The sequence below is a fragment of the Crocodylus siamensis genome, chromosome 5 (assembly GCF_052110815.1).
Source record: "Crocodylus siamensis isolate JL-2025a chromosome 5, ASM5211081v1, whole genome shotgun sequence".
NCBI lineage: Eukaryota > Metazoa > Chordata > Crocodylia > Crocodylidae > Crocodylus > Crocodylus siamensis.
In genome coordinates, this window is record NC_143399.1 from 206,477,930 (window position 1) to 206,504,894 (window position 26,965).

Here is a 26,965-nt window from a genome sequence, read left to right on the forward strand (position 1 = left end):
CTTCCCAAGCCCGCTTCCCTTTTCCATGGGTATCCATCCACACGCCCAGGATTTTCAGTTCCTCCCTTTCCACCCTCAATCCAAATTTCCCCAAATCCCCCCAGTTCCCAACCGCCAGGACTACGCTCTTGTCTGTGTTCACTCTCGCTCCAGATACCTCCCCAAACTCCGTAGCGTGCTTCACCACTCTTTCTAAGGACACCTCGTCCCGCACCACGCATGTCACGTCGTCCATGTACAGGAGGACTTTTAATTCCCCGCCCCTCGGCACTCGAACACCGCTGATCTCCCTATCTCTTCGAATTCGTTGTGCCAGCGGCTCAATGGCGCAAACAAAGAGCCCCGGCGACAGCGGGCACCCCTGCCTCACCCCCGAATCCACTGCAAAGGCTTCTCCCAGGAAGCCCCTCACCAGCACCCTGCTCGTTGCCCTCCCGTACAGCGCCCGCAGCCACCCCACAAATTCCCCCGGCATCCCCATGCCTGCCAGAACCCCAAACAGAAACTCGTGCCCGATGCTGTCGTACGCCTTTTGCAGGTCCAGACTCGCCACTATCGTGTTCCACTTCCGGTCGGTAATGTACGACAGCGTGTCCCGGAGCAGCCAGTGTGTGTGTGTCGTCCGCCGCCCCCCCCCCACGCACATTTGTTCCCTGCCCAGCACCTGCGGTAACACCTCCCCCGTCCTTGTCGCTAGGATCTTGGAAAATAATTTATAATCCGAATTCAGCAGGGTGATCGGCCTCCAGTTCTTAATGTCTTCCCGTCCCCCTTTCTTATAGATCAAGACCACGACTCCATGGGCAAAGCCCTCCCCTACCTGACCCCGATCCATCATTTCCTTAAACAGGGCCAGCAGGTCCCCCTTCACTAAATCCCAAAACTTCCCATAAAATTCCACCGGGATCCCATCGCCTCCCGGGCTCTTCTTTAAAGGCATTGTCCTCAAGACCCCCAGCATCTCGGTTTCCGTCAATTCCTTTATCAGCCCCTGTCTCCCGTCTTCCCCCACTTTGGCTTCCAAACTCCCCACCAGCCCCTCCAGGTCTTCTCGCCTCCCCGTTTTCCTACGAAACAAATCCCCGTAGAACCTAGTCACCTCCCGCAATACCCCATCCACGGCCTCCACCCTCCCTCCCTCGGCCGTGCGGACCGCCCCCATCACCCGCTTCTTCCTTCTCACCCGCAAGGCGAAAAACCTGCCCCATTCCTCTCCTTCCTCCACCCACTCCGCCTTGGCCAGGAACATCCGCTCCTGCATCCTGGTCCGGAACCAATTTTTCACTCCCTCCCTCGCCCTTTCCCATTCTCCCTGGACCGCTGCCCCCTTCTTCCGCTCTTCCCACAACCTTTGCACTTCCCCTTGTAAACGCACTAACTCCTTCTTCCTCTGCCACGCCCGCTTCCTCCCCACCGCGGTGAACCACTCTCGCACGCGTTGCTTGATTTCTGCCCACCAGTCCCACCGTGTTGGAAAAAGGGGCTGTAAGGATTGCCACTGGCGATACGCCCTTTGAAAGGCCATGCATTCCTCTGGGTCGTCCAGTAAGGACACATTTAATTTCCAGACCCCTCTGCCCTGTTTCAGCCCCTGCCCGATGCCCACTTCCACCCATAGCACACGGTGGTCCGAGAAGCTGACGTCTATCAGTCGCTTGCCACGGATTGCCAGTCCCTCCGACACCAGCACAAAATCGATTCTCGATTGGCCCCGCCCACCGGGATCCACTCTGGTAAAGACTCCTGTCCCTGCCCAAATATCCTGGAGCCCCTCATCTTGAATCCACCCTCGCAACCACTTCCCTGTACAATCCATCCCGACTCTCTCCCCAACCCCTACCCGCCCACCCTCTTCAAGTATGCAATTGAAATCCCCCATCACGATCCGCGGCCCTCCACCCCCCACACACATCCCCATTTTGCGGAAGAAACGCACCCTCTCCGTTCTCTCGGCCGGGGCGTAGACGTTGTACAACGTCACCTCCACGCCCTCCACCTCAACCACTGCCTTTTGCAGTCGCCCTTCTTCCAGGACCTGCTGCCCTTTGATTTTCAAACCCCGCTCCCTCATCAAGAACCCTACTCCTGCCGCTCGATTCTCATTTGAGCCCCCCCACCACGACGGTCCCACCTCCCAGCGCTTCTCCAGATAGCCATAATTTCTCCCCCAGGGGATCCCACACTCCTGTAGGCCTAACACCTGTGCGTCCAGACCTCGTAAGGTGCTATACATTGACTCCCATCTCTGCCTCCCATATACACTTCTTACATTTAAGGATGCTATAGTCAACGCCATTATGGCTATTTTTCAGGCAAGGCCTACCTCGTTAAACATCCGATCCGCTACTGGGATCTGAGCTGTCTTCCCCCACTTTCCGCATCCCCGTGGCCCTAGCCAGATGTTCGATAGCAGTCGGGCTGAGGTAGCCACAAACATCCGCCCTCCCAGACTCCTCAACCTCTCGTCCCTCCACCAGCAGTTTCCCGCTCTTCCCCTTGTCTCCTTTCTGTGCAGTCCCTTCTGTCCCCCGTACCGTTCCCCCTTCCTCCTCTAGTCTCTTTTTCATAGGTTTAACCCTCCGCTTCTTCTTTCTTTTTACAGGGGAGGGTTCTTTCCCCTTCTCCCCAGACAGGTCCAAGTCCATGGTTGCCGAATCCGATTCGTGTGCCCCTTCTCCTGCTGCCTCGCTCTGCTCCTCCTCCATGTGTTCCTCTCCTCCCGACTCCAAAAGCTGGTCAGCCGCCTCGATCACGTCGTGCCTCTGCTCCGCTTCCGGTGTTTCCTCCACTAGGAAGGTGTCTACATCTAGGTTGGTGGACTCCTCCTCCTCTGGCTTTTCTTTATCCCTCTCCTATCCCTCTCCTTTACTGCGTGTGACTCTCGGGCTTTGTTCGTGTAGGACAGGGGGCACTGGCGCTGCAAGTGTCCCTCACCTCCACAAACGGCACATTTCAGTTCCTCTTGACAGGCCTGCGCCCGGTGCCCCCTGCCGCCACACCTGTAGCAAACTGTCAGGCTACAGAAGGCAGCCAGGTGCCCCGCCAAGCCGCACCTGCTACACAGTTTCGGCTGGCCATGATAAGTCACGTATCCACGGTAGGGCCCTATGGACACGACAGAGGGCAGGTGTCTCACCCCGCCGGGGTGTCTAGGGTCTTCGTCCAGGAGGACTCTGGCTCTCCATGCCCCGGTCCAGATTTGCCACTGATCCAGGACCCGCTGAATATCGAGGATCTTTTCGACCCGCCCCTCCAGCCACCTTCTGACATCTGCATGCTCTAGGTCATCTGTATACATTTTAAAATATAAAACTCTCTCCCGTGCCTTCTGGCCTGCTTCAAAATGCAGACCCCGTAAGTCCTCCTTGTCTGCTACTTCCGCGTAGCGGGCCCAGAAGGCAGCGTACGCCTCTCGCCTCCAAAAGGTGATATTCCAGTGGCGGAAGTTATCAAAAGCCACCACGCAACTTAAATCTTTAGGGTTCACACGCAACTCTTCAAAAAGCACCCTGGTCATAAAGTCTGCTCTCAACATAGTTGTTTCTCCTTTGACCCCTTCTGGAGTCAAAGTGGCCTTCACCCGCAGCTTCAGCGTTCTTCGGGGGTCTCCTTCTTCCCACAAACAATAGGAAGGTTCCGGGCCCTTCCGGGCAGCTTTACTGCTCTCTGCAGAGCTCCGCCTCCCTTCCGGCAGCGGGACCGCCCCCTCTCTAGAATCTTCCTGCCCAGCAACATTCCCACTCTTCCTCTCCGACGACACCACCTTGCCTCTGCGGCCCACCGTGGACCAGTCCCCAACCACCTCCGATGCCATGCCGCCAGGACGCTCACCAGAAACGCTCTTCATTGTCGAAGCCAACAGCATCTTAGATGAAACACTTGCTGATCCATACTCTTCAAGAATCAAGGCTTGCTTCCGCGCCGCCGCCTCCAACAACCCAGCCTCTTCGTCCTGCTCCACCACCTCCATGCCTCCAGCAAGTCAGCAGTCACACCACTTCACAGCTCATAGTACCCTCCCGACGGGAGAGAGCTCGTCTAGGAGTTCACACTGCTTCCCCTGGGGAGCTCGCCTACGTGGTCACGCTGCTTCCCCTGCCAGGCTCGTGAGTTTGGGGGAGAGAGCCAACTTTAGATGGTCGTGCTCCTCTGTGTCCCCCGCATGGCTGCTGCTTCACCTCACGGCCCAAGAGAGAGAGGGCGAGCCGAGAGAGACCGCCTCCAAGCCCGTCCTAACTTATATAGCCCCTGTGACCTCATTCACCGGGCCCAGTGGAGGTCAGCCCCAGCTGGCTGTCAGCCTACCAGTTTGAAATACATCACTAGTTGCCGGGCAGACTCCAGCCCCCCAGGTAGATGCCCCCCACCCAGGTACCTGCTGCCAGTCCCGTGGGCAGAGGGAGCAGGTTCCCCCTCCCTCAGGACTGCAGCCAGCTCCGGTTACCTAAAGACAGGGTAAGGGTGTGGTCTTCTCTGCTGAGCCCGACCTATTCAAATGCTCACAGCACAGAGATTTGATCACAGTGTCACAGGGCAGAGATTTTTAGGGAGAAACCAAGGTGGCTTTCTGCCACAAACACCACATACGTTGTCTCTACAAGGGGAACCCTCCATCCGCCACCCCTAAAGGACTTCTCAGCCCCGTGTGCTCTTCTGCAGCAGTGTCCAGGACTGTGGTGAGAGGCAGGAGCCCTCCCCTGGCTTTTCAGTGAAAGCAGACAACAAACTTGAGATGAGTCAAACACTGTTCTGCGATCAATGACATCTGAGTTCATTGTGTTCTAAAGGTCACCATAATGCTGACTGCTGCAGTAAAGCCAAGTCGATATCGTCCATAATTCACAGAAAGGATCATAGCATGGTGGAGGTAACGAGAAGCTAAACAGGCAACGATGGCAAAACTGCATGACCATTATAGGTACACTCTGTCTAGAAGTAAGCATGGTAATTTTCTGAGTACAACAGTCTGAAATGGTTGAATATTTTTAAAGCATTCAGTTACAACTACTAACATGAATGGAAGTGCCAAATAAAATATGCAAAGTATATGCAAATCCAAAGTCCTCATACATTTTCAGATGAATAATCAGGGTTCTGAAAGTCCTTGCAGTGAATCTTTCATCATTTTCTGTTTTGTAGCATATTTTGCAGAAGCAGAAACAACAGTTTAGGCCCAGATCAGGGTGGGTGGCCAACCACGTAACACATAAAGTAGAGTAGTCAGATGCAAAGCCTGTACACAGCTGGGAGCCTCAGTCTCCCTAAGCTGTTCAAACCCTTGAAAATGAAGAGTGTTTTTGGGAATAGATCCTAGTTTCTGTAAATGGCTCTCGAGTAAGATTGGTTTTTACAGCCAGTAACTATCAAAATGAATCCAATACATTAGCCTAATTTTCCTGCCACTTCAGACGGGATGTAGGAGGATGACTGAAATGGTGGTAAAATATAACCTACTGTGTGGAAAACCTAAAGAACCTAAAAAGTTTACAGGGAACTGAAACCCATTCAAAGCTATTGAAAAAGAGGCACAGCAATGAGGCAAGGAGAAATTACAATTACTTGCCCAACATCACTTAAACCAGCTTTTGATTCTTGAAAATGTGTTTGCAAATTGTTTTAATATCTCTTGTATTAGGGCAACATCCTTCTCAGCTTCTTCCCTGAGGTCACACACAGATTCCTGGTGGCCCTCCTTGATTTCTTCTGTTTCTTCAGTATTACTTTCCTGGTCAGACTGAGATCTTTTTTCTTGGTTTACTTTTTCCACCTTTTCAGCTCTCCTGAGCTCTTCCATTTTTTCTTCAAGTTTCCTCTGAGCATATATGTACATATCATTCGTGTAATGTGAGCCTCCGTTCTCCTGCACCATCCGATCAATTATTCCCATCAGCTCTGAGACCTGCTCCTCCCGCTCCTGTCCTGTTGCTTTGTTGTTGAAAGCACAACATCGGTTTCCACACTTGGCCATCAGCTCCTCAAGATCTTTGTCTTCTAATTTTTTTAAATACCCCTCTAAAGTCTCATCCTCTAAATCATCTTTTCTGGTGAACAAGAAGATAATATAGTGAATAGCCTTCTCCCCAAAAATGTCTTGTATTTGATCAACTGTTGCCTTCTCTTCGTCAGTGATACGCCCCAACCGCATGACCAGAAGGATGGCGTGGGGCCCGGGGGAGGAGACAACCACACAGCGCCCGATCTCTTGCATGGTTTCCTGTAAAGGATTTTTTGTGTCAAACAAACCAGGAGTATCAACTACCATGAGGCTCCGGTCATTCCAGTCTCTCTGCTTCTTAGCACATCGTTTTGTTACAGACCGGGCTGAGATTTTAGATGAGAAATGTTTCTTATTCAGGAGGATGTTGCCTGTTGCACTTTTCCCACATCCAGTTTTCCCAACAAGAACAATCCTCAGCTCAGATTTCCCAGGGCGGCGGCTGTTGGGGCCTGGGCCTGTGGAGAGAAAGGGTCACAGTGTTGCAGAAATCTGCTATGGTTCGTTTCTCGGGAGGCGAAAAAAACTCTCAGTCACAGACACACTCCATTAGCAATACAAAAGGTATATATTTGCAAATAGGGTCAGAGAGAGAGACAAAAGATCAAACACTCTGCCCGCGGGCACAATCATTAGCAGGCTTTTATCCCCTCTCTTCTGGCACGTGTACAGAAGCAGGAACTCTTACAACTCATTTCCGGTTCATACAAACATACATGTGAATACGTCAGATCATGCATCCCATGTGTATTATAATTAACTACTTAAGTATGCGGGGCGGATAGGCTTAATATGTATTAGGTTATTGCGCTTGCCCAGAAGGGACTCAAGGTTATTCAGGGTTCAACTTGAAGGCTAAGATTGCAATTATTCTTATCTTAGCCTAAGAAATGTGGGAGTCATGAAAGAAAGTGTGATTTAGCGTAACAAAGAGATAGTAAATTTGCAGAACAAAGAGAGAGTGATACCTTAGTACAAAGAGCTCTTGGAGTTTTCCCTTCAGTTTTCAACCCCCCCCCTTCCCTCTCTCATTAAGGAGACAAGGAGGGCTGGCAGCCGTGCTTATTCAGAGGACAACACTATTGATGGGAGCTAACAGCTATTGATAATGCATTTTTAATAATATTTCTAACAACAGGGTCACTACAAAGGCAGTGAAGTAGCAGAGGCTGCTCCTGGGGGTCCTGTTTCCATATCCTGAGGTGCTGTGAGGACTTGGCTCATTGGCTTGCAGACACCGGGCTTTGTGGGGCTGAGCAGCACTGGGAGTGGTGAGCACTGGCAGCCAGCGGCCTTGGCTCCCCGCTGAGTGCTCACCCACGCGCAGCTGGGGCAGCTGGGCTGGAGCGGGCAGGGCAGTGCTCAGCTGGTATCAGAGCAGCAATATGGGAGTAATAGAAAGGGCCATGGCTGGCTGGGGATTGGGCTCCCTCGCTGTCTCAAAACATAAGACTGGAAGGGACCTGGCAGACCACCTACTGCATTTCCCGCCATCCCCGGTAAATGCAGGCTTCCTGCTCCTCAGATAGATGCTCATCCAGCCCCTTCTTGGAAACCTCCATGAATGAGATTCCATAACTTTCTTGGCACCTTATTCCATTGCCCTGTGGCTACTCCAAGTAGGAAACACTTCCCTGGGATTTGACCCAGATTTGCTGGGCTGCACTTAGACCCACTGCTGTCTGCCCCGCCCTTTTTTGGCAAGAGGCTTTTGGTTCTCCCTCTTTTCTGTGTCCACCCTTCAAATATTTCAAACCAATACTCTGGCTGGCCCTTGATTTCCTTTTGACCAATCTAAACTTTACTCACTTCCCTCCACCTCTCCTTGCATGGCTGTTTTTCAGCTTCTTCGCCACCTTTCTCACTCATCTCTGGATTTTTGCCAGTTTTATTACCTCCGGATTAAAATGCAGAGCCCAGGACCACACACAAGCCTTTGGCTGGGATTGAACGTTCATGGGTAGGATGCAACTATGACCCGTCTGCCTATCATCAGGTTCGGCAGGGGTCCAATGTTGCCCTTGCTTTTCCTCTGGCTCCCCACATATCTGAAAAAGGACTTCTGATTGTCCTTGATGCTCGAAGCTAGTTGGACTTCACTTGCAGCCTTGGCTTTCCTAGCTTGCTCCCTGCAGGACCGGACTAGTGCATAATAATTCTCCTTGGAGGTGAATCCCATCCTCCTTCCTTTGTAGGCTTTCCTTTTTAGCCTCAGGAGGTCTTGGTGAGACCACAGCTGAAGTATTGTGTCCAGTTCTGGGCACCACACTTCAGGAAGCATGTGGGTAAGCTCGAGAGGGTACATAGAAGGGCTACCCATATGACTAGGGGCCTGGAGGATAGGCCCTTTGAGGAGAGACTCTGAGAACTGGGCTGTTCACTCTGAGCAAGAGAAGACTGAGGTGACTCGTAGCCTCCTACGAGTGCATCAGGGATGAGCATCAAGATCTAGAGGAGCAACTCTTCAGGAAAGCACCTCAAGGGAAGGGAAGGACCAATGGGCGTAAGGTAATAAAGGATAAAGTCAGGATGGACATAAGGAAAAAACTATTCTCCGTAAGGGCCACCAGGTTCTGGAACACACTCCCAGCAGAGGTGCTGCAGTCGCCATCCTTGGAGGTGTTCAAGATGCGGCCGAACAAGCACCTTGTTGACTTGTCTGAGCCCAGTAAGTTCCTGACCATGGCAGGGGACTGGACTTGGTGATTTTGCAGGTCCCTTTTGGTCCTTCCGGTCTATAATGCTAAGGCAAGAGAGCCCCTGGACCCAGGACACAAGCAGCACATAGGCCATGCCCTTACCTCTATTTCTGTCTTTTGCTTTTTCCTCAGTTTTCTTTTGCTGAAAAGGTTATTTAAAAAAACAGATTAATACAAAGCTACAGAACAGAGATGAACAACACGTGACACAGCAGCGAATTATCATGAGTTCCCAGTCCCCACTCTGGCTTCCTTTTGGAGGCCTTTATCACATGTGAGAAGAGTCAACCTCAGGGTTCAAGACTTGCTGAGGTCAGAGGCCAATAGATCAAAACTCAGGGCAGCGTAGCAGGATCCCAAAGGAGATGAAAGTGGGCTGGAGCAGGCTCCTCTGCCCACAAGAAGCCCTCCAAGCTGGGAACCACTGACCAGAGCAAGGGGAGGCAGCCACAGGACACCCCTCCTCGCCCTGCAGACACCGCTCCAGACTGCCCCTGTTTGCTGGAATCTGCCATACGAGCCCTGCCACGATACTCACCGAGCTGGACTTTGCTCCCATGATAAAATCAGCCGCCACCTGAAAAACAAAAGCAAAGACATGGGATGTTCTTGAAAAACTTTCCATAACTCCACAGAAGGAGAGGGAGTTGCAGAGGGAAGAAACCCCCCGAGGGGAGAAGCTGTTTGCAAATGCAGATGTTTGCCGCTCTGGCTGTCTCAAAGATGATGTTCAAGAAAGAGACGGGGATTCAGGGCTGGGGAGAGCTTACTGGGAAAAGGTTACTGGAAAGTTTGCACAGTACAGAATCAGAGAAACTTCAGGCTGGCCGTGCTCTCTGGCGGGCACATTTAGTACAGTGGGGATCCTCCCTATCCAAACTATCCCAGACAAGTCCTTGTCTAACCTATTCCCAAAACTGCGCAATGAACCTGCTGCACAGCTGCAAGGCCCATTGCCCAAAGACAACAAGAAGAGCCCCCAATCCTGCCCCAGGTCATGTAGGGGGATGAGGGCTGATAGTGCACTGCTGCTGCAAGTGTTAAAAGGCATGTAAGAGACCCAAGGAAGGAGGCCAGGTCCCACACTACAGAGGAAGGCAAAACCCTTCCAGTCTGTACCAGCCTGGCCATGGGGTAAAATTCCTTCCTAGCCCCAAATACGGCGTAAGTCTGACACCCCTACTGCTCCTGTCGATGCAGCCCAAAACCGCATTTGCCCTTTGTGCAGCTCTATCACCTGACCATTTCATATTAAGTGTATGATCCACCAAGCCTCCAAGATCCTTCTTTTTAGTGTCAATGATCCCAATCATTAATAAATACATTGAACGGGACAGACCCGGGAAAACCTCCAACCATTCCAGCACGGATCCACTGATCATCACTCTCTGACTGTGGCTGGTGAGCCCGTTGTCGATCCACCGTACAGCTGCTTTGTCTAGCCCAAGTTTCTCCAGTTTGTTTAAGAGAAGTTCATGCAAGCCTTTGCCAAAACCCTGCTGAAGTTCAGATATGCAGTGTCCACAGTATTCCCTTCATCCGCCCAGCTAGTCACTTTGCTCAGGAGGAGGACCATGCTTCCCTGTAGCAAGGAAAGCAACCTCTCACCCCACCCGTCCATGACGTTGTGACCACAGGATAAAACTCCTTCCTGATCCCAAACGTCAACGGGGGGACAAGGGCCTCTAACCTGCAACCGCTGGGTTGTTTAAGTCACAGGAGCAGCATCAACTCGCCCCGTTAATGCTGGAGTGGGAGAGCCGTGTGCCCAGGCAGGGGTGCAGGAGCCACATCCTGGCCCTCACCGAGAGTGCAGGAGAGCTGGACGTCTGCACAGATGAAGCAGGTGCCCCCCCCCCCCCCCCCCCCCCGACTCTGGTCGTGTACACTGGGGCTTTGCCAGCAGCTGTGCATTGCAGCAGAAGTTGATTTCTGCCACCAAACCAACTCCCCGCCTTCCCCCCGGGTGTGACCTTCCCACCCCAGGGGGGCAACCCCATGCAAACAGCCTGTAGAGTGCATGCCAGCCAGGTCCCCAGGCAGAGCTGGTTCTGGGAGGTGGGTTTAAGGGAGGTTGGGGGGGAACAAGGAAGGGGTCAGGGCAGGTCAGGGAAGGGTTTTAGCCGCAAGGTGTGTCTGCTTCGAACTCGAGCATGAACAGTGATCAACATTTGAGCAGCAGAAACTGTCAACGTGACAACTGACTATGCAGGAAATTGTTTCTTGGCTACAAGGCAGAGATATTTGTGTCTCTCGAAATAAGGTTTTTGATCTAGAGCAGGGAGGGGGCAACGTTTTGCAGCAGGGGACATTTGAATGGAGCCTAGAGTGACATAGAGGAAGTCGTCTTGGACACACAGAGTGACCTGGCTGTGTGGTATCCCACCAGACCCGGGATGTGGTCAGCAGGTGGTGGAGCAGGAGCAGGCCAGCCACCAGACCCTTGCAAGGGTACAAGCAAAACTGTTGCCTATCGCCACAAACAACTGCATAAGTTTCCATAAGTAATAAAATGCTGCTCCATGCTACAAGCCTCAAGATACAAAACTTCACTTTAAGCACGGGCTGTTTCCAATCTGCCCCGTGCCCCCATCGCCACAGCCCCTGCTTCCCTGGCTCCCCCCCACAGTGCTGCCATCACTGCTCCTCTCAGTGCCCGGCTGCTGCGTGAGTGAAGACCCAGCTCGTGATGTGCCCCCCAAACAGCTCTGAAGCTCCCAGGCTCCATGGACCAAAAGCTGAGTGCAAAGGGGGGTTTTTTTGTCCACCAAGGAGAAAGAGAGAAAAGTGAAGCGTGTGGCCAGGAGAGGAATTTGCAGTGAGACACAGACTGTTTCATTCAGTTTTCACTCACAGGGGAGAGCCAAGAGGAAGAGAAAAAAGGGAAACAGGAGAGTTCCTATTTTTTCCATCTATCTTCAAATCCAAGATCTTGTTTCCTGCTTTTAGCAATTTCAAATGAGTTGTAAGGAAGTCCTTTCAGAGGGACCTTCAAGTCAATGGAGTAGTTTAAATTGCCCTGTAAAATCTTTTACACATGTACAAACTCTCACATGCACTCATGCACAAGCAGACACACACACACACAGACACACACACACAAACAGACATGCATGCACGCCATTGCACCTCCTCCGTGCTCATAACCCAGCTCGGAGAACAGATTTGTGTGTCCCTCCAACGCCAGCGCTGTCCCCTGGGCGTGCTGGCAGGTGAGGAGAATGGGGACGAGTCCACCCAGGTGACTGTTGGGAAAGTGTCTTGAAGCCACTCAGGACCCAATGCAGACACCCCGTGGGAAAAACAGACAAACCTGTCCTCACTCCGTGTGTGTATGTGCCTGTGTGCGTGTGTGTGTGTGGTGGAGGGAGCGGGGTGCCCAAAGGCAAGGAGAACGAGCAGCAAACAACTTTCAAGAACACCATTACTTACCACCGTTACTTGCGGACAGATCAGTCCTGACAAGCGGCAATGTCACGAGAGAGGATCGTCACCCAGCTTGAGGGGGGTCCAAGCCTGGAGCATCAGCAGTGATGCCTGTTAGGACAGGGCCAGCGGCAGCTGCTGCGGTGGCATCTTGATGTTTCACTCGCACCATCCCGTTACATCTGTGGCTGCAGCGTGGTGGGGAGAGTAGACTAGACCCGAAGAGGGAGAAGCGCCCTGCCCCCTCTTCCCCACCTCTTCCTCCCCACCCCGCCCAGCTTCCTGCCCAGCAACTTTACTAAACTTTACTAAACCGGAATCAACACTGAAAGGCAACCCGCCTGAAAGGTGCGTGTCGCTCTGAGATGGCGTGTAGCAGGGAGTGCTCCCGGCTGGCCTCCGCCTGCTCTTGGTCCCGGGGTGCTTGTAGACATGCCGGTGTCCAGGCTGCTGGGGTCAATGTGTTCCCAGAGGCTGCTGCTTGCAACCAGCCTCCTGGACCTCAGGTGCGATGCAGGAAGAACAGCTCCAGTTCGTGTTTGGTGGTGAACCCTCAGCCAGGCTTCTCATTTCTGCACACACGACACAAGCAGGCTGCAGAGCCACCAGCCCAGCTCAGGCGAATTGCCCAGAGCCGGTGGTTAGCAACACAAGACATGCAGCCCACGCTTCCTGCTGGGGCTGTGAAAGAGTGGGGCTGGCAGCACCTGTATCTGCAGCTGACAGTCCCAGTCCTCATCTCCCTCTCTGGAGATGTGCGGGCAGCTCTAGCCAAGGTCAGGCCTCTCCAGCTCCTTCCCTGCCGGGTCCAGCTCACTTCCTGCTATCTCTTCTTCACCTGCAAGGTCTTTCTTCTCAAGTAGCTCAGACATGGAGGCTTTCTGCCCCTATTTTCCTTCAGCCAGCATTTTTACTCACTTTCCTTCGATCAGGTCATTCATCAGTTAGTGAAGTCTGCTATTCCCACACCCCTTGGCCGTGCCTCGGTTTCACTGCGGTTTAGCATGACTAGGGCTTAGCATACCCGAGCTCCTACAGCAACATTTAAAGATGGGGTTTCAAACATATGGCCTGTAGGTCAAATGCAGCATGTGGCGAAAGTCCCTGGGCATGATCCTGCCTGCCAACCAGCCCCATGCCACCCATCTGGCCTGCAGGGATGGATGAGTTTGACATGCCTGATTTGAAGAAGCAATGCTAGATATAGTGGCTAATACGTAAAACATCCTTAGGGTGCATCTATCTTGATAGGTATCTACAAGCCCAAGGGCACAACTGGAGAGTCGCTTGCACATCAAGAGACGTGATTCTTCCACTCGGTTCAGCACTGGTGAGGCCTCACCTGGCGTCCTGTGTCCAGTTTTAAGCCCCACAAAGACAGGGACCAATCAGGATCCAGCAGAGGGTGACAAACACCATTAGAGGCCTGCAAAACTTGAGATACAAGGAAAGTTTGGAGGAAGTTTGGAAGAACTGGGATTCTTTAGTCTGAACAAGAGAGGACTGAGGAGGGATACGATAACAGTCTACAAATACTGAAGAGCATTTTTAAAGTGGATGGCTGTAGACAAGTCTCTGGCTACAGGGGTCAGAGCAGGGAACACGGGTGTTAAATGGCAACAAGGGAAATTTAGTTGAGACATTAAGAAGCATTTCTTCACTATGAGGCTTGCAGCCAGAGACATGGTCAAATCCCCATCCTTTGAAGTGTTTAAGAGCAGGTTGGACAAACAGTTTTCTGGGACGGCTTGGATGAGGATGATCCTGCCTTGAGCAGGGGGTTGGACCAGATGTGATCCCCCAAGGTCCTCGAAAACCCACTGTTTCTGTGATTCTGTGTACACCCACTGTTTCCTGTACATATCCTTGTTCGTAATGTGCGCCAAACCTGTCCACACTGGACTCCCGTTGGTGAGGCCCGTAGAGTTTCCTTGTTCTTGAACCAGGGGTGGTTTCCCCCAGTAACAGAACAGGTGGGATGAAAGCTGAAACTAAACAGTGCTTTGGCATGGAAATGCGTCCTTCAACTGCACAGGAAATTGGCCTGCCACTTTGGGGGCAAAGTTAGTCGGGCCAGGTGGGGGTCAAATGGCCCCTGATTTCCTCAGATCCAGGCCCCTCCCCTCCCCCCCCATGTAAAAGAAGCAGCAGATTTTAATGTCAACAGTTCAGCAAATAAATAGAGATAGAACTAAACACAAAGGCAGTGAGAGAATGCCGGAAACAAAGGAAGCGGGAAAAGAGTGGGGAAAATTCAAAAGAAAGAGAAAATACCCCTGACTGCGGTCTCCGCCTTAATAAACCTCTTCTACTGTGAGTCCTGCTTCATGCCTCTTTCCTAAGACGCCCAGACACTCGCCTGGCAGAAACCTCAGGCCCCAGGGAAATGGAGGGCAGGATCAGGCCCAGGGCAAACAATACAGCAGCTCTTGACACCAGCTCCTGAACCAAACAGCCAAGACAAGAGAGACCATCATTTCTGGGAAGCGATCTGAAAAGAAAACACGCACCGCTGCAGAAGGGAGAGGCTCCACCAGTTCTACCACATCCTGCACGAGGCGATTAAAACAACAAGAAAGTCACCAACAGATGCAAGTGCACACAGAAATGCATGAGAAAGACTCATAAGGTGATGCAAAAGATAATCTGAGTTTCCTTATCTGTTATGGACACCAAGGTCAGAGCACAGGGGCTGCCCACTGCTCTAGAGCAGTGGTCTCCAAAGTGGGGTGCGCGCAAGATGATCCATTGCGGTGCGGGAAGAAAATATTAGAACTTCTATTTATATTTATATTTATATAAATATATATATATATATATTGGAGGTGCGTGCTCAAAAATTTTTTACTGATGGGGTGCGCGATCAAAAAAGTTTGGAGACCACTGCTCTAGAAGAAAGTGAAGCTTGTGGTGTTAAGAAACTGGCCTGGGAAAAGTGAACAGTGGAAATCTCCATTTGTCCCCAGAGTTTTCCTAAAGCTTCAGTCCCAAGGGGTGGGGATGCTGCCCCTCCGGTGGAATATGAGGATCAAGACAGGTTTGCAGAGCCAGCCCCACCAGAATTAAATGCTCACAGCATACGAACACCTGCATGTGTAATAGCAAGTTCAGTGACAAAAAAGTGACAAGATATAAATGACTAAGCACAAATGACACATGTTGAGCAACAACAAACATTTATGAAATGCACGTTTATCTCAAGGCCTAACCATCTTATCAGTATTGGAAAACAATTCAATGTTAAAATGTCCAAGTCCTAAAATCTTAGAAAGCTTGTAACAAGTAGCCAGCCCGTTAGGGAAAGGACCCTCTTACCTAAGCTTCAGATGCAGGTTTCAAAGCACTCTTTTTCTTGTCGCTCACCTGCAGATGGGCTAGTCAGCAAAAACCGTAGTTCAAAGTTGATGAGGAAAGATTCTGAAATGACCCCGGATTTTGATACTGTGTGGCTTGGGTAAACTCAGAATCACAGAAATTGAGGGCCAGAAGGGGCCTCAGGAGGTCACATCTAGTCCAACCCTCTGCTCAAAGCAGGACCAGCCCCAACTACATCATCCCAGCCAAGGCTTGGTCTACCCGGGTCTTCAAAATCTCCAAAGATGGAGAGTCCACAACCTCTCTGGGGACCCTGTTCGAGTGTTTTACTACCATCACAAAGCATATTAGATAAAGTAAAAAGAAATAAAAGTGTTCCTAATAGGTGCTCCTCTAATTAATATTCATATGCCTAATCTTATCCACTATATGAGTTATAACTCATCCAAAATTCACCTTATCTAACCACTAAATGTACTAAAAGTGACCTTAGCAAGACCTCTCACCTAGTTTTTTCCATTCCATCTTTTTTAAATTTTGTGAAATGGCTCACACCTGGCAATTACCTCTGACCTGATCTTTTCCCTTGCCTCTCCTTCCCTTTCCCAGACAAGGCAACCAGCATACCCAGAAGCCTGGGAAATCCCCACAGACAAGCACAGGCATTGCTACCCCTAAACAGTCCCTAACCAGTAGCTGCTCAACCTCTTCTTAAACACCCCCAGTGATGGAGAGTCCACACTTTCGCTGGGGGTTTATTCCACAGCCTCCCTGCTCTAACAGTGAAAATGGGTTTCTGGATTTCCAATCTAAACCTTCTTCATTGAAACTTCAAGCCACTGGTCCATGTCCTCCTCTGTGTGGCAAGGAAGAAAAGGTGCTTTCCAAATACTTGAAGCGCTGCCCTAAAGAGGAAGACTGCTCTCATGGCCCCTCTGAAGTGCATTTTATGCAAGCTGAACCTGCCCAGTTCCTTCAGACAGACTCTCCTCATGTGACTTGCCTTCCAACACCTTGACCATCTTTGTTGCCCACGTCTGGACCCTAATTTCTCCACCTTCTTTTTAAAATAAGGAGTTGGACCTGCACACAGTATCCAGATGAGGCCTGAGCAGAGTCCAGTAGAGAGGCACTATCTATCCATTCAGCTCCTGTGTCTTGCACCTAATGCATTTATTGATGCATCCCAAAACTGCATTTGCCTCTTGTGCAGCTGCATCACACTGCAGACTCACATGGCATCTGTGATCTACCAGGCGTCCCAGGTCCTTTTCCATCCAGCTGCCCTCTAGCCAGATGTCCCCCATTTGCATTTGGGTTTTGACTGAATCTGTACTGAAACACTGTAACATTTTCAATTTTACATAATCATCAAGGTTTCACTCACATTAATGTGAGTTGTTAGAACCATTTTTCTGTTTCCCAAAATCCAATTTGTCATTTTCCTAAATAAAGGAAATGTTTTCAATAAGCATTCAATGCCTTGTCCTACAACAGATTAAATACAGTTCACTTTCTTCTGTCAGGCTGGGTCCTGAAAGTTTGGGAGAACCTGGATTTTTTTGTGCAGGAATGATCTGCAACCCATTTAACTGACAGCAAGGTGTCATATTAGAGATGAGCCATTGTTGCTGCAGGTTTTACATCTTTGTTTCTTCACTAAGCAGGACACAACCATGATCCCACACAGCTGTTTGCTGCAGCTACATGCTAATCCCTAAGATGCTCTATATAAAAGCAAGTAAACCCCTTGTTGGCTGTGGTGACTGTGCCTGATTCTACAGGGGTTGCTACAGCTGGGGGTTCTCACCTAGCTCTCAGGGTGCTGGTTCTTGTCTGCACTCGTTGCTCATATAGCTACTGAACTCTCCATCCCGGGATCCTCTGGCAGAGCAGCCACACCAGTTTCAAATGTCCCAATTACAGTACCTTGATATGCGATCTGAGGTTCTGCTGACATATTGGCAACCCGTACTGGGAGTTTGCCCTGGTGGCTCTTACCCATTGTGGTTCCCATCAGGAGCCCCAATTCTTTATTGCGGTTTGGTTCAAACAAGCCCTCCTCATCCTTGCAGCACCATCTCTTCAATTTACCAATTATCATCATTTCACTTCTAGAAGGTATTGTCTGACTCTCCTCCACCACCACTTCACACACTTCAGTTTGACCATCAGTGCTCAAAGGATCTGGGGAGAAAGACATTTAAAGGACAGTGTGGAGCGAGCCCCCAGACACCTGGGGAACCTGTTAGGAACTATGTGAGCCAGTGTGTCATGTTGGGACTGCTGTCAGGGGCGGTGCTGCCCCTAGACAGGGCGAGCAACCAGACACTTGACATAAGAAATATAGATTACCCTCCTGGGTTTTGGAAGGAGGTGCAGGAGGACATGCCCCAGTCCATAATTGGACTAATGGGGCCTCTCCGAGACACCCAGAATTGTGCAATGGGAGAAGTCCTAGCCCGGACTCAGGACGCAGAGCATTTATAGTTTCATAGTTTCTAGGGTCGGAAGGGACCTGAGCAGATCATCTAGTCTGACCCCTGCCATGGCAGGAAAGAGTACTGGGGTCAAACGACCCCAGCAAGGTATGCATCTAACCTCCTCTTAAACACCCCCAGGACAGGAGCCTGCACCACTTCTCTTGGAAGTTGGTTCCAGACCCAACCGCCCTGACCGTGAAGTCGCGGCTCCTGATATCTAACCTAAACCTACCCTCTGCCAGCTTGTGACCGTTATTCCTGGTCACTCCTGGCGGTGCCCCAGTGCCTGCTGGTCCCCCGACTACTTTATAACAGGCCATAAGATCCCCCCTCAGCCTTCTCTTTTGGAGGCTGAACAGGTTCAGGTCCCGCAGCCTCTCCTCGTAGGGCCTGCCCTGCTGTCCCCTGATCATACGAGTGGCCTCCTCTGGACCCTCTCCATGTTGTCCACATCCCTCCTGAAGTGCAGCGCCCAGAACTGGATGCAGTACTCCAGCTGCGGCCTGACCAGTGCCGTATAGAGGGGGAGGATCTCCTCCTTGGACCTGCTCGAGACACATCTGTGGATGCATGCCAAGGTGTGGTTGGCCTTCCTAACTGCCTCTCCACACTGCCGGACATCAAGTGGGGGGGGGTGGGGCGGCAATTGCAACCACCCAGTTGAAAGAAAAGCCCGATGACACACCAAATTATATGGTTACCTAGTCTAATGAAAGTGCATGCCCCAAAGCTGACAGGAGGGTTGGGGATCCAAATCATCGCCCCAGCATGTACCAAGGGTAGCAAAGGAAAGAGAGGGGGAAAGCAAGATTCAGACAGTAGTGTGGAAATTTTTAATGCAGCATGGAGAACACAAAGAGAAATGGAACGGAAAACCTCTAGTTGAGCTGCTTATTAGGATGGGAGAGCTGGGCACGGCAGGAGCGGCGCCTTCCCATTTAATAGAATTGCGACCTCAGCCCTGGTCTCCGAAAAGCACTGTTGGGGCTCCTGTACTGTACTGTACAAGAGCAAATCATCAACATATCGCACAAGCACAGCATTTTCTTTAAATATAATGTCATCTAGATCTTTCTTCAGAATTTGAGAAAAAAGAGAAGGGGATTCAGTATAGCCCTGGGGCAATCGCGTCCAAGTATACTGACATCCTTGATAGGTAATTGCAAAGAGAAACTGGCTATCAGGGTGTATAGGAATAGAGAAAAATGCAGAACACAAGTCAACAACAGTAAAATAACGACCATTAGGAGGAATATAGGACAAAATAGTAGCTGGATGGTAAACAGGAAAAGTAGGTAAAACTGCAGAATTTACTGCACGGAGGTCTTGTACAAAGCATTAGTTACTCTTTCCAGGTTTTTTTACAGGAAGAATAGCATATTACAAGGGCTTTTAGTCAGGACAATGATATGTTGCTTTAAAAGGGCAATAATAACAGGGCGTACCCCTTCTTCAGCTTCTGGACGTAAAGGGTATTGAGCAACTTTGGGTAAAGGCTTAGCTGGGTTTTATCTAATTTTTACAGTCTGGGCAGTATGGATTTGTCCTACTTCATTAGCATGCTGGGACCACAGAAACAGAGGGACATAATGCAGGGTTAGACACGGCTCATTTATGAGGATGGGGAAAGGGTAAAACTGTCCACTGGGTCACGAGGGTCCAGCTGGGCCCCCTTGCATTCAAAACTGCCCTTCCGGACAGCCTTGGGGTGGCTGAACCCAACCTTAGTCTCAGACCTGGTCAGTGGCTCATATTTTTCAATTCATACTCCCAATTCACATAAGAGGATTTCTGCGTTGAAGCATGAAGTTCAAGAGCATCTCTTTAGTCTCAGCCTTGGTCAACGCTTATCATGGAAAACACTCACACTCTAAGAGTTTCCATCTTGCACCCTTGCTTTCGAAGAGCACACAGAACAAATCTGGTGTCTTCGGGGCGGCTGCACAAGGTTTCCACTCCTGGCCTCAGAGAGATCTCATAGTTCTTTACAGAACTTAATTCACACAGGGAAATACTTTCATTGACAACAGCAACACAGAGTCCTTAACCTTAACTCTTCCTGCTCACAGTTACTACTTACACAGAGGGTCTGACAGTTCTGGCAGAAAAAATTTCGGATAGGGTGAGCCTCAAGCAGTGAATCAGGAAGACACAGAAAAGCCCCAGTAGAGATTTTAAAAGGTCTCTTACCTTGGTTTGGCGCCAGGGCTTCAGTGAATAGATGTCTGTGTCCCAGCTGATCACTCCGGGCATCTCGATCCGAGTCACAGAACCAAATTGTGGAAGAAATCTAACTTCGCGTTGTGGTTGAATCAGAACGGACAGAGCCAGCTTTTCTTTATTTAAGGCTATACTGTGATCACAGGGAGGATTCCCTACAGCAAGGGGGATCGCCCATTTGTCTGTTACAAAGGAATCCTCGAACTCTATAAGTTTACAAGTGTATTTATACTTAAGACAGAGAAAGAGAAAAAAATATGACTTGGAGAAACAAAACAATGGTAAATCACACACAGACATGCAGACAGTTTACTTAAAGAAAACATCCATGCACAGTGTAACAGGGTTCTCCTTGAGACCCTGCTGTTAAGGAAAAGGGGGCAGCTGGAAATAATGACACCATGAGGAGCGCAGGCCCCAGCTCTCAGGTGCCAATGGCAGCTAAACCCCGGAGGATAAAAAGGAGAGGAAGATGAGGAAAGGTGCCTTCGGGCGCCACAGAAGAAAGAGAGAGAGAGGAGCTGCGAGAGGGACCCTGGCACCGGATTAGAGGGATCTCAGGATCCAGATCTCATCTGATCTTACCTTGAGTCCACCGGAGCGACGGTGAGTGTGGGGAGAAGCGGAGCCGGGCCGTGGGCTGGGGCCACGTTCGACATTAAGAGTCGGTGACGCTCCGCTGAGCCAGAGGGGCAGCGGGAGAGAAGACCCAGCCCAGATCCCTGAAGAGTCTGGGTGACTTCAGGAACTCAAGGAAAAAGGACACTAAGGGCTGAGAAAGCAAGCCCCAACTGTGGGAGAGCCAGAGAACCTGCTCACTGAAGCCACACAACAAAAGGAAACAAGTGGCGGTTGTAACAAGCCACTAATTAGTCAATTAGCGGCTTAATAGAACAAAAGGAAACTTTCCTTTTTTTTTCTTTTTATTCTCTGTCAATTACGGGGGAGCGGGCTAGGACTCAGGCACAACCGAGAAGCCCGGAGACTCCCTTTGCAGGGCAGGGGACGCAGAAGGGACCCTGTGGACACTGATTCTGCACCGCCGCTACAAGCAAGTAAGCACACTACTTCACTTGCTGTCTCAAGTAAAGGGCCAGAGATCCTCTGCCGAATGCAGAGGGTGACCCAGCGGAGACCCAGGGTTAACCCTTAGGACTGTGATTCCCCTCTCCTCTAGGAGGGGAATTCCCTGTAAAACCAGCAAACCACTGAATAAAAGCAGAAAGGAGAAAACCAAGTTATTTCAGCGTGGTACTTCCGGTGGATACTTTCTTTGGTAATAATCACTTCCTCCCAATTTAATTTCTTTGAGATCCAAGTCGTGGCAGGCTGGAAACATGAGGCTAGAGGAGGTACTCCACACACGCTGGCACACAGGGTAATATATCAAGACCAGACAAGGCATGCAGGATCCCTTATCTCAGAACACGTAACTGAAATAAGCCGTATCGGCACTTCTGGTCTCTGTCTGTTTTCCTAGTCAAGCAGGCCAGCAGCTCGACCAAATCCACTACCACAGGATGAACAGGATGATTAAGGAGTCATTAAGGAAGGTGATAAATCAAACGAGTTCAGACTGGGATTTTAAACTTCCTTTGATCTTAGCTGCTCTCCAGATTGGGAACCATTTGGGCAATAGCTTCCAGCCCTAACAGAGTCGATTTGGCAAACAAATGGCTCTAATACCTACCAGGCTTATTCCATACCCAGACGATTTGGACACCCTACAACCCACAGAGATCACTGGGTGGATGAAAGAGCTCCCATATCAGTGAAAGAAGCAGGAGCTGCAAATCAACAAAGCCGTGTTGATGCACGGTAGAATTAGCCTCCTGTGCATTAGCATGAACAAGCTCAGCTGCAGATGGACAAGCAGCTCGAACAGCTTCCCAGGCTATGGGAAATTGGACAATCTATCATGCCAATAATGTGCCACTGCCAGTTGTGGGTCAGCAGGATAGACCGCGGGGGTAATCCTCTCCCCAGCCAGTGGAATTGGTTGCAGAGGACCCCTCTGCCCCCGTGGTCTCTGGCTGTCTAGTGTGGGGGGCAAGTGCCTCCCCCACTGACACAGGAGGCACCAGTCATCCATGCCCGGAGTCCACATGGGTTGGGCCATTCACTGTCATTAACCGACTGAGCCTGACCGTGGTTCAGATTGAGAAAGGGACATCTGGGAAATGAGTACATGTGTCTCAACTGAAATTGTTTAAAGGGGTGCAATAGATCTAACCCTGAATCTAGCCTTGTTTTAATAAGATACTCTCTTCACAATGAAAGGTATCTCAATGACCCAGCTCGGAGGATGAAAAAATAAACCCCACCTGACCCTTAAGGAATAAGATAACCACTCTTCTTAATCCTGCTGGCCACGCGTCTTGGCTAGCAGGAAGGAATGGCTCTGAGCAATTGGTAGATATGCATCAGATGAGCTAGTCAGTGCCCACCTCAATGTTGAGGCAGGAAGAGGCCAGAAAAGTCTTTGACTTGTAATGGCCATCCTTTTGTAGGTAATTGCTCCACTTGTCTGCAAAATTCTGCATTAAAACAGGCACCGCTGATTAATCTTCCTCTCCTCCTCTCCTGCCTTTCTGAACCAACCCTTTCTTGTAGTAGTAAAGCTTTGGTATGGAGACTCTACATCTATCGGGAATCCTTTTCCTGTGGATCCTCCAGCTTAATGCCAGGGGAGGAAAAGAGCAGGACTCCACAGGGTTGTTCCCCTTCTGTTGCACACTTATATCACATTTCCAATGCACACAGTGCATTACATTATGCAACACATACATTACAATATATGCCTGGGTAACTCACACATCCTACTGTACTCCTAATATATTCCACAAGGTAAGCTACAAAAATGGATCTCACAAGCCTATTTCTAACCACAGGAAACTGCACTCATCTCAGGTGCAATTCCACTCACCAAGCAAGTTGTTCCAATGATGAATTTTACACACAAGTTGTATATAAAGCTTACCCAACTGAGTCAGATAAATTCTGCCTGGTGGGCCTCCTTACCCTTCTGTGGGGCTCTGATAAGACACAAGCTGGCAGAGGGCAGGTTTAGGTTAGACATCGGGAGGCACTACTTCACGGTCAGGGCGGCTAGGGTCTGGAACCAGCTTCCAAGAGAAGTGGTGCAGGCTCCTGCCCTGGGGGTGTTTAAGAGGAGGTTCGATGAACATCTTGCTGGGGTCGTTTGACCCCAGTACTCTTTCCTGCCATGGCAGGGGGTTGGACTAGGTGATCTATTCAGGTCCCTTCCGACTCTAGAAACTATGAAACGATGAAACTATCATGGAAAGAATTCCTATTAAGCATTTTCTAAAATAGAAATTAGTTTTACTGAATGAGGAACTCTATATTATTTTTCCCTCAGTGTTATCTGACATTAACTGACTCTGCTCTACTCTTTCAACACTTTCCCATTGCATCAATTTAACCTAATAGCAAAAATAGTTCTCATTCAAATGTGATTCCTCTGATAAATCTATAAGCATGTAATTTAACCTTTGCTCTGTGAAGCTGTGCAGCAGTTTGAAAGCCCTCATATTTTTCTGGCAACTAACCAGTACATCAAGTGTCACTGCAACATATAGAGACGCATCATTCAAGACAGAGATGGCATTACTGCGGGCAAGCCCAGTAAGCCAGAGAGCTAGAGCAACTTTCCCACGTAACTCTTTTGGCAGGTGTTCCTGTTCTTCATGCTAAACATATGTCTGTCTATCTCCCTGAAGTCAGCAGCTCCCAAAATGGTCAAATTGTTAACTGCCACATCAGCTTTTGGGCTGTGCTGACAGAATATCAACACAGCTTTAAGAGGGGAAACGAACCTGCTCACAGCTCCCTGCACCCGGGAATACTGCTTCCATCTTCGCGTACCAAAGTGACTTTTCTTCAAGGGACCCCAACACCAACCACAATTCAGGTTCACACCAGGAGTATAAAGAGGTTTAGCATCTAAAAAAAGAATCAACAGTACAATCTCTGTTAGGCTCCTGCTGTATCACTCATTATATATACAGCTCTCAAGTGACCTTCCCAGAATGAAAATAGAGTTTGTACCTCAAAGAACTTGTATCTAAATGTTTAATGCATGAATTAAAAAGTGAAGGAAAGCATCAAAAAGTAAGAAGTAAAATATTTTTCCTTCCTAATCTTTCCCTCACAACTTTTTGTGAAGAGAGTAGAGCGTGAGGAGTGAGGGTGATGTGGAGAACATGTAAGGAATATGGCTCATTATTGCATGGACAGGACACTTTCTAGCAATATTTATTTTAGTCATTACACATATTTTCCTTCACTGGAAAAAAAGGTATCATTACCTCGGTGCCTGCAGCTGTAGCTCCTTGGGTATTTTTCCATACAGGTCTTCCTGTAGCTGTGCAGCCCCCAGGTCACAAACTTTCAACCAATAATGTCTACTGGGACTATGAACTCCTCCCAGCACAGTACCGCCACTCACAGCTCATCTGCATCTCTTTGGCTGCATCTACACGAGACACTCAGAGGGCAGCAGACTGATTCTACTGCGCACTGCAGTGTCGCAACAAAAGCCGTGTTGATGCACGGTAGAATTAGCCTCCTGTGCATTAGCATCAAGTAAAAGACGTGCGTCAGTAGAGCATTTAGTACAAGTACTATGTTTAATGCACGTAATTACAGCACATTAATGCACATTAACGATGTAAACGTGCCCTTGAACCATGACAGTCACACCCCCACCTCCGCTCCCCACGCCCAGGCAACAGGAGGCTTCAAACAGTACGGTTCAATACAGCACCCGGGACAGCCCCCGCGCGCAGCCTGTCGAGCAAGCTCCGTGGGCAGGCACCGGGACGGCTCGTACCCAGGACAGCGGCCTGCGGGCTCCGACGTGGGACCCGATCTGGGCCACAGCAGCAGTTGTGCGAGGCAGGTGCAAGCGGCACTAGGACCAGGGGAGGTGGCAGGGAGAGGAGTAGTAAGTCACAGGAGCGGGTGCAGCCATATGCAGATAAAGTGGGCGGGGCGTGGGCGGTGGTATACAGGTAGCACCAGAGAGGTGGGCGGGGAGTTGGGGAAGTGGGACAGGGTGGGGCTGGTGCAGCTGGGCCAGGGGGTGGTAGCATGGCCAGCGGGTGATCTGTAGCTGTGACATCACTTTTATCAGGGGGTGAAGCCTGATTTGGTTTCCCGGGCTGTGTCCACACCAGTGCACACGTGTTTATTGCAGCATCTCACAGCAGTCCAAAGAGGAGAACAGCAGCCCGGATCCTCCTGGGGATCCTGGTGTCCCAAGAAAACATGCCAGGAAAAAGTGGTACCAAACGCACTCCTGGAGCCTGTCCTCAAATAAGTGGCTAGGGTCTGCCGGGACCGGCTCTGTCCTGGGTTGACTCCAGAGCCACTGGGCACCAGGGTGTGCGATGCAGGACCAAGCAGGCTCCTTATGCCAGGTGTGGAGGCAGCCATGACCCACTCCCACTAACAGCAGAGTCAGGAGCAGCTGGGGGCTGCAGCAGAAGTGCAGGTCTGCTGGGGAGCAGGGATGTGGGTTTTCTTTTTCCCTTGGGAAAACGAGGATTTTCCATTTTAAAGGGGAAACTGCATGTTTCCCTGTTTGCCAACAGCTCTCTGCAGGCACAGAGCTCCGGCCTGTCAGAGCAACTTCCCAATGGGGGGAAACAAAATCAGGGGCAACCATGGAGCCTGCCCGTCCCCATGGCTCGTGGCTCCTGCCTGCGGTGGCAAGAGGCCTAGTTGGCACAAGGAGCTGGCCTGATCCTGTTTGAAGGTGCATGCTAGCAAGCTGGGCTGCCTCCGGATGCCACATGTAGCCCCTGGGACTCAGGTGGTGCCACTGGGGGCTCTTCAAATGGGCCATGAATGCCCCGAGGGCCTGCTGCTGCCTGCTGCCACTAGCAGCAGAGGCTGTGCACCATGTAGGAGGCAGGCAGGTGGGTATGTGGCAAGCCCCTCCCACAAACCCTACGTCATAGATTTCATAGATGTTAGGGCTGGAAGGGACCTCAGAAGATCATCGAGTCCAGCCCCCTGCCCAAAGGGGCAGGAAGTCAGCTGGGGTCATAGGATCCCAGCAAGATAAGCATCCAATTTGCTCTTGAAGGTGTTCAATGTAGGTGCTTGAACCACCTCCGCTGGCAGACTGCTCCACACCTTGGGGGCTTGGACGGTAAAGAAATTCTCCCTTATGTCCAGCCTGAAACGGTCTTGCAGGAGTTTGTGACCGTTCGACCTCGTCATCCCATGGGGCGCTCTGGTGAACAGACGTTCCCCCAGATCCTGGTGGTCACCCCTGAGAAACTTATAGGTGGCCATCAGATCACCCCTGAGCCTGCGCTTTTCCAGGCTAAAGAGTCCCGTGGCTCTCAGCCTGTCATCGTAAGATCTGTTTTCCTGACCTCTGATCATGCGCGTGGCTCTCCTCTGGACTCTCTCAAGCTTCTCCACATCCTTTTTGAATTGTGGAGCCCAAAACTGGGCGCAGTACTCCAGCTGCGGCCTCACCAAGGCCGAGTACAAGGGGAGAATGACCTCCCGGGATTTGCTCGAGAAGCATCTATGGATGCACGCCAGCGTTTTGGTCGCTTTACTAGCCGCAGCATCGCATTGCAGGCTCATGTTCATCTTGTGGTCAATGATGACCCCCAAGTCTCTTTCTTCTGTAGTGCTATCCAACGTAGCACTGCCGAGACTATAAGGAAGCTGCAGGTTTTTCCTCCCAAGGTGGAGAACCTTGCATTTATCGGTGTTAAACACCATCAGGTTCTCGTCTGCCCATTTGCTGAGCTTGTCCAGGTCAGCCTGTATCTCCCTCC

General features: G+C 50.5%; 1 protein-coding gene across 2 annotated transcripts; it reads right to left on the reverse strand.

Annotated features, from left to right (window-relative positions):
• Positions 1-2,945: 2,945 nt before the first annotated feature.
• LOC149865243 (GTPase IMAP family member 9-like) lies at positions 2,946-26,470 on the reverse strand. 2 transcript variants are annotated; one of them, XM_090048122.1, is made up of 8 exons: positions 24,470-26,470; positions 23,978-24,104; positions 14,395-14,611; positions 13,039-13,554; positions 12,127-12,958; positions 9,233-9,271; positions 8,797-8,836; positions 2,946-6,453 (listed from the first exon to the last, which is right to left on the reverse strand). In XM_090048122.1, exons 6-8 carry the CDS (start codon positions 9,251-9,253, stop codon positions 5,570-5,572), a joined length of 945 nt encoding a protein of 314 aa, XP_089904248.1. In that variant the 5' UTR covers positions 9,254-9,271; positions 12,127-12,958; positions 13,039-13,554; positions 14,395-14,611; positions 23,978-24,104; positions 24,470-26,470; the 3' UTR covers positions 2,946-5,569. The 2 variants fall into 2 exon arrangements, with proteins under 2 accessions (XP_089904248.1, XP_089904247.1); XM_090048121.1 differs by lacking the exons at positions 12,127-12,958; positions 13,039-13,554; positions 14,395-14,611; positions 23,978-24,104; positions 24,470-26,470 and having other exon boundaries at positions 9,233-10,552.
• Positions 26,471-26,965: the final 495 nt, after the last annotated feature.